The sequence below is a fragment of the Gregarina niphandrodes genome, assembly GCF_000223845.1.
Source record: "Gregarina niphandrodes unplaced genomic scaffold scaffold00044, whole genome shotgun sequence".
In the NCBI taxonomy this organism is placed as follows: Eukaryota; Apicomplexa; class Conoidasida; order Eugregarinorida; family Gregarinidae; genus Gregarina; species Gregarina niphandrodes.
This window is the reverse complement of record NW_011645812.1, coordinates 74,723-81,841: the sequence shown is the minus strand read 5'-3', so window position 1 is coordinate 81,841 and position 7,119 is coordinate 74,723. Positions and strand designations below refer to the sequence as shown.

The following is a 7,119-nucleotide window of genomic DNA, read 5'->3' as shown; positions in this document are numbered from 1 at the left end:
GAACAAGGTCACCTGTTTCCTGGTAAACAAGCCTCTGATGGCACCAGCGCCAGCCTCTTCTAAGCCTAACTGACGTGCGAGGTCCATACTCACGATAGACGTAGTTGCACCCGTATCTAAAAGTGCTGCTACTACTACCTCGTTCAACACTACTCCCTTAGTGACTCTCGCAGCCCCTAACGTGTCTGCAAACTTGGCGACCTGGGTAGTTTCTTCCAACTCTCCGTCTTCCATCAGCGCGTCGGGTCGAGCACTCGTTTTCTTCTTATCTCGGCGCTCTTTCTCAACTGTGCGCTTTTTCTCTTCCAACTGGTTGACCTCGCTTGTGACAGTTGCTGCACTCCAGATCCTTCATCGGACACACGTTCGCCCTGTGGCCCTTCTTATGACATCTGTAGCATTCAACCGACTCATCACCCTGGTGCTCGAAACTCCGATCCCAGCCGCCCACCTCCGCTTTCACCATCGATTGTCCCTGTGAAGTGGCAACACAACAATGGGTCGGGTGTAGGGATCGACGGATCGTGTTAAAGACGGTATTTCCCTTCCTCAAATTCCAGTTCGTTCAACCTTTGTAGTAGTGCAATGACGTTGCTGGTTTATTTGGCTGCCATTGGCAGGAGTTACTATTTTTGCCTGTGTTGGTTAACTAACTCAAATACCAAACTCAATGCCAACTAACTCAAGTACGGGTGGTTGTACCGGTACGCTTGCTTGCACATGGTCCGGCGGACCGTTTAGGGTCAAATATCAGCATCAACCGAAACGGATGAAAACGTGCTTGATGTCCGTCCTGTTCAGTCTCTCGACCGTTCCCTGCTGGGCGGCTTCTGCGGCGGCGGCTTTGAGGGCGAGTGAGATCTGTTTGGCCTTTTGGGTCAAATTCCAACACCCAAAATTACAGTTCGTGACGTCGTAGACATCTTTCGGGTAGTCTGCGAAGGAGTTGGCCACCCTGGCCAGAGAAGTTTCCAAGTCAGTGAGTGTGACCTTGTGCAGCTTCTTGGTGCTTTTGGTCGTCACGTCACAGGTGACGTCGGCAACGTCGCAGTCGCATGGAAGGATCGTGCCGACGTTTCGCAACGGGCTGCCCGCACCTGAGCAGACGCGAGTGAGTGCTGCAGACCATAGCTGGACTAGCTGGACTTGTTCCTCGTGCGACATGGTCGAGGGTGGCTCAGCCAGGAAGAAGTGTGTGAGGAGTCGTTCGCTGAGAAGGTTCTTAGTGTCTTGCGGACTGTTGCACAATGTCCGGCACGTGTCGGCTGCGACCCAACTTGTCATATTCCAAGCGAGCGAGTACGTGACGGCCCAGGGGCTGCCAAAGTTTGTGCACACCTGGTCGCAGCACAGGGCGCCGCTGCCGCAGGGTGCAGGCGGCTTGGGGTCCCCGGCCGACCAGACGTACGTGCGGCTCTGGGGGACCTCAGCGCTTAACTTCGCGACCGTCCCCGGCAACACGAAATCTCCTATCGCCGCCCCCCTCTGCGACGACCCCAGGGATCGCCACAGGTAGTTCGCAAACAAGCCGGCGGCCGTGCCTAGCCCCAAAAGGCCCGCGGCCTTGTACAGGCAGCGTCTCCTTTCAGGTATCGGCCTCGCCTGTGCGGCCTCCACGTCCCCGCCGTCCGTCAACTCCGCAGTCTTCCACCCTGTCGACCTTTGCAGCACCGGCATCCAGTCCTTGGGCACCCGCGCCAAAAGCTCCGCCAGCTCCGACGGGTCTATCGGCCGCGTCACAGTAACGGTGACGCCGTCCCCCTCCTCCTGCATCTCGCCACTCCCGTTCAGGATGGCGTGCAGGTCATCCAAGTGTTCCCCAAAGACTTCGCGACACAACGCCTCCACCGCCTCAGACTTGTCCCGAGGTCCCCCGCTCTCCAGCCGGCGCTGCAGCGCCGCCAGTAGCTCCGCCTCCGAGCGTTGGTCGCTCGGAGGCCCGTCCTTCGGACGCCACACGATCATCCGGTCCCAGTGCTCGAACCAGTCGTAGTTCTCGCCCTTCACCATCGTCGTCTCCATCGTCAACGGCGTTTGCTCACCGACCGTCTCCAGCTCTGTTTCAAACGCCGTCTTGGGCCCCAACACCAAAGCCGTCACCTCGCCGCCACCGCCTGCGCGCATCGTAACCACCCGCGCCATACAACCGTCCAACTTCGCCTGGCTGCCGTTAGGACCCATCAGCACCGACAGCAACTCGCTCCCTGGCATGCCATCCGCCTCACTCTTGAACGTCCGCATCTTCAACCGAAAAAAGTAAAATTGCTTCTGCTCTACCAGACTTGGATCTGTGAGCCGGCAAAGACGTAAACGGCTCGTTTCGTTAGGTCGCACCCAGGACGAAGTATTAAAAGGATAGAGACGACACGACTACCACCGCCGAATACGATACGAGCAGGAGAGTTCAAGCTCGAGAGCCTCAGCACCTCCGACGAGCGAGACCGGATAGTCGGCATCAATCACGAGGACAACACAATCTGCGCCACGCGTCTTTACACAGCGATCGCCCGACGGCCCTGGTTCACGTGTCTCGACAGCAGCGATAAGATAGTCTTGGTCACACTCATCCCTCCTTTCACACCCCCCTTCACATAGCGAACGGAGCCCCGGAGCTAACTGCGGTCAGTTCCCAACGGCTAACTCCAACGGAGATGTGTTCACGGGGTTGTCATGTCTCAGATCTGAGGCTCATCCGCAAAAACCACACACACCTCGAAAAAAATTCTTTTGTCCCTCTGCCTCTGAAGGAATTTGGATGGATGTGCGAGACCTTCACGTGCTTCGGGGTCGATCGATATACGTGATCGTTTGCCTGTGCTGATTGCGAGCCTTTGTCTCGCCCTCGAGGTTCTGAGAGTAGTGCTGAATTCGAGTTGTGGTCCTCACTTCGCTTGAACCTTGTCTTGATGTACCTGGAACTGTGGAGCCTGGCTGACCGTATCATCGACTTGGGTACCTTCATGGGGAGACACCACTTTGACGTGACACGTCGGCCAAGGAACGCTGCTGCGTTGCGCAGGAGGGTCCCGCCACAAGTCAGATTCATGCCACCTTCTTACCGCAGAGTGTAGTTGTTGTCCCTTGAAAATGGTTTTAGTTGTTTACCCACTACTTAACAACCCCGAACTTGGGTGCCGGAAGCTCATAGCGAAGGTCAAGTAAGAATCTTCTGGCTTGCGATATTGGTGATTCTCGTTCCATGATTCCCGTTCCATGATTCCCGTTCCATGTTTGCCAACAAAGTGCCCAAGAAGTGGTGGTGGTGAATCCCGTCACCGTGGGGTTTGGTAAGTAGTGCCCCTTCATCAAAGGCCGTTCCTAAACCTTGGTTGGATATCCCGGTCGGTGTCTCACCGAGTCAGTAGTGTCTCAAAATTGTGTTTCCGTGACGGCTGCCTGTCAGAGATGAACTAGGAGTTTGGAGGTATCAGCCGACGAATTCGTCACGGTATCAGCCGAAACGAAGATGTAGCTGATGGGTTTTCTTGGTAGGCTTAAGCGAGTTCCGGCGGGCTGCTTCTGCGGCTCTGTTTGCGATTGCGGTCTGTTTGGCCTTTTCGGTCAAGTTCCAACATTCGAAATTACAGTTCGTGACGTCGTAGACATCTTTCGGGTAGTCTGCGAAAGAGTTGGCCACCCTGACCACAGAAGTTTCCAAGTCAGTGAGTGTAACCTTTTGAATTTCCTGGGTGCTTTTGGTCAGCACGTCGCAGGTGACATCGGCAACGTCGCAGTCGCATGGAAGGATCGTGCCGACGTTTCGCAACGGGCCGCTCCTGCCTGAGCAGACGCGAGTGAGTGCTGCAGAGAATTGTTGGACTTGTTCCTCGTGCGACATGGTCGTGGGGGTTCTAGTTAGGGGGAAGTGTGTGAGGAGTCGTTCGTCGCGAAGGTTCTCAGTGTCTTGCGGACTGTTGCACAATGTCCGGCACGTGTCGGCTGCGACCCAACTTGTCATATTCCAAGCGAGCGGGTACGTGACGGCCCAGGGGCTGCCGAAGTTGGTGCACACCTGGTCGCAGCACAGGGCGCCGCTGCCGCAGGGTGCAGGCGGCTTGGGGTCCCCGACCGACCAGACGTACGTCCACGTGCGGCCTCCGGGGACCTCAGCGCTTAACTTGGCGATCGTCCCCGGCAATACAAAGTCTCCTACCGCCGCCCCTCGCTGCGACGACCCGAGGGACCGCCACAGGTAGTTCGCAAGGAAGCCGGTGGCCGTGCCTAGCCCCAGGAGGCCCGCAGCCTTGTACAGGGAGCGTCTCCCTTCGCGTCTGGGCTTCGCCTGTGCGGCCTCCACGTCCCCGCCGTCGTTCCAGTGCGCAGTCTTCCACCCTGCTGACTCTTGCAACACCGGCATCCACTCCTTGGGAACCCGGGCCAAGAGCTCCGCCAACTCCGAGGGGTCCACGGGTCGCATCACAGCCACGGTGACTCCGTCCACCTGCTCCTGCATCTCGCCACTCCCCTTCAGGATGGCGTGCAGGTCATCCAAGTGTTTCCCAAAGACTTCGCGACACAACGCCTCCACCGCCTCAGGCTTGTCCCGAGGTCCTCTGCTCTCCAGCCGGCGCTGCAGCGCCGCCAGCAGTGCCGCCTCCGCGTGTCCGTCACTCGGAGGCCCGTCCTTCGGACGCCACACCATCATCCGGTCCCAGTGCTCGAACCAGTCGTACTTCTCGCCATCCACCATCGTCGTCTCCATCGTCAACGGCGTTCGCTCACCGACCGTCTCCAACCCTGCTTTAAACGCCGTCTTGGGCCCCAACACCAAAGCCGTCACCTCGCCGCCACTGCCCGCGCCCATCGTAACCACCTGCGCCACACAACCGTCCAGCTTCGTCTGGTTGCTGTTTGGACCCATCAAGACTGACAGCAACTCGCTCCCTGGCGTGCCACCTGCCTCACTCTTGAACGTACGCATCTTCAACCGAAAAAAGTAAAATCACTTCTGTTCTTGGATCTGCGCCACGCGTCGTCTCTCAGACCTTGCTCTCCAATAACCAAATGATTCTTCCAGGGCGAGTAGCCCATGATGGGTTGGGATGCCGGGGCATCGCGGTTGCCTGGGTTCGGCGTTGCTGATGTCCGGTTGCATTTTTAGTTGCTGCCCTAGCCTCCTCTGCTCTACCCTTAGCGATAGACTTGGTTATACTCATCTCTCCTTTCACATGGGACCAACCTTTTTGCACAGCAACCAGACCGGGCGGTGCTCGGGCTTGTTCTGTGGTCCATTTCTGTTCGTTTATGATTTTATCAAAAACAAAGTTGTTGAGAGGGCAAGAAGGCCCCCGGTAAATGATCATTGATTCACGGCACGGGAACCAGCACATCCTTGACTCCTGTCTCCGCTGCCTGGGAGCCACACTGGCCAGAGCAGGTCCTAAGAAAGTTCCATGCCGCGAAGTTGCCCGTCTTGAAGAGACCTCGGTCAGTTTGGCGCTGGGAGCATGAACAACAGACTTTGGATGCGACACCGATCCTAGTGATAATCAATCTCGCTCAGTGCAAGCTCCCTAAGAGGGAGGGGCCTACCGGACCTGAGCGTCTGTGAGGAGAGGAGGCCAAGTTTTATCGGGACATATTAGGGCGGAACGCAGGCGAACTCGGTCAACCCGTAGATTGGAGATTCCGTGGTGTTTGAGATGGCCAACAAGATTCGAGCCCCGAGAGAAGTGGCGGCGAAGCGAGCGGAGATGATTGGAGGAACGCGAGGCTTTTGCAGGTTCGCAAGAATTCTGGACGGCCGGTGGATGAGGTTCCGGAATCCGTTGATAGTCACAAGATGTTTCCCGGGCTTTTTTGACGGTTTAAAGGACAATCAGCAGTGTCTCCCAACCTGGGGGCTCTGATGCACAGGCCTTAGGCCGGGAACTTGGGTCGAGAGCCCCTTTATGCCACCGAATTGGCGTGCGAAAAGTGTGTGCACAAACACGCGCGCAATCTTTTTGGTGAGGGAAGAGACTAAAAAGAGACTGGACAGTGGTGCCAAATCGCGAGATTAATCGCACCCGCTTCGTTTCCACACAAGGTAATGGGCATGTTGGTTCAATTGTGGTTTGGTCTTGATGAGTACTAGCAAAGCGACGGTGTAGCGTGGTGGGTATATCATCTCGTTGGTCGACGAACGGTAGTAGCAGATTAGTGTCCCCGTAACGATTGATTAGTGTAAGGTTGTCTGTCAACCCCAACGAATCCATATCTGAGGGCCGCGGGTTGGGCTGGCGGGACGCTTTCGGGCGTGGGGTGCACTGGTACGCTTGCGGGCGGGGGAGGCACTGGTACGCTTGCGGGTGGGGGCACTGGTGGTGGCACGGGTAGTCGTACGGGTGGCCCGGCGGATGGCATCTACGGCTTTGTTCGCCTCTACGATCTGTTTGGCCTCAGGCTTTAGTTGCCAGCATGCGTAAGCGCATGTCCCGATGTCGTCGGTGTCGTCCCGGTAGTCCCGGAAGATGTTGGCCACACTGATCAGGGGCGTCATCATGTCGGTATGCTTGACCTCGTGATATCCTTCCCAGCTTTCGGGCTTCACCTTGCAGACGACGCTGGCCAGGTCGCAGGTGCAGTTGGAGAGCGCGAGGACGTCTTCAAGTCGGACGGCAGAGTCGCTGCAGACGAGATCGAGTGACTTGAAGACCCGGAAAATCTCCTGCTTGCGCGACATGTGCCCATCCGTCGGGGTTCCCAGGGGGAAGTAGTCAAGGAGTCGCGAAAAGAGATGCATGCCATCGTGAGGGAAGCAATTTACCTCGCATTTTTCACGAAAGAACCCGTGGGCGATATTCCAGGCGAGCGGGAAGGAGACGGGCCAGGGGCTGCCAAAGGCAATTTGGGTAGGACCCGTGCCGAAATTGTCGCAGCTCCCGCAGTACAGGACGCCGCTGCCACAGGTTGACAGAGGCGGGGGGATCGCCCAAGTGACCGGATGGCGGTGCAATTGCAGCTTCCACTCCTCGGATGCACCCATGAGGTTTCTCCCATGAAGTCTCCTGTCGTTGCGCCGACGTCGGGGGAGCGCAACGAGGTAGTCCGCAAGGAGCCGACAACCGCGCCTACGCCCCAGAACCGCCCGCGGTCGTGTACAGGCGGCGCTTCGTTCGCGTCGGGCTTCGCAGGTGC

The 7,119-nt window shown here is 57.4% G+C and overlaps 3 protein-coding genes across 3 annotated transcripts; all 3 read right to left on the bottom strand.

Moving 5' to 3' along the window:
• Positions 1-756: 756 nt before the first annotated feature.
• GNI_154810 (hypothetical protein) lies at positions 757-2,241 on the bottom strand (the record flags this gene model as incomplete). The annotated part of the gene is made up of 1 exon (XM_011134562.1): positions 757-2,241. The coding sequence occupies one exon, from the start codon at positions 2,239-2,241 to the stop codon at positions 757-759; it is 1,485 nt and encodes a 494-aa protein (XP_011132864.1).
• A 1,210-nt stretch (positions 2,242-3,451) lies between these two features.
• Positions 3,452-4,921, bottom strand: GNI_154800 (hypothetical protein; the record flags this gene model as incomplete). Its single annotated transcript, XM_011134561.1, has 1 exon — positions 3,452-4,921. The coding sequence occupies one exon, from the start codon at positions 4,919-4,921 to the stop codon at positions 3,452-3,454; it is 1,470 nt and encodes a 489-aa protein (XP_011132863.1).
• A 1,257-nt stretch (positions 4,922-6,178) lies between these two features.
• Positions 6,179-6,967, bottom strand: GNI_154790 (hypothetical protein; the record flags this gene model as incomplete). Its single annotated transcript, XM_011134560.1, has 1 exon — positions 6,179-6,967. The coding sequence occupies one exon, from the start codon at positions 6,965-6,967 to the stop codon at positions 6,179-6,181; it is 789 nt and encodes a 262-aa protein (XP_011132862.1).
• Between the last annotated feature and the right edge of the window lie 152 nt (positions 6,968-7,119).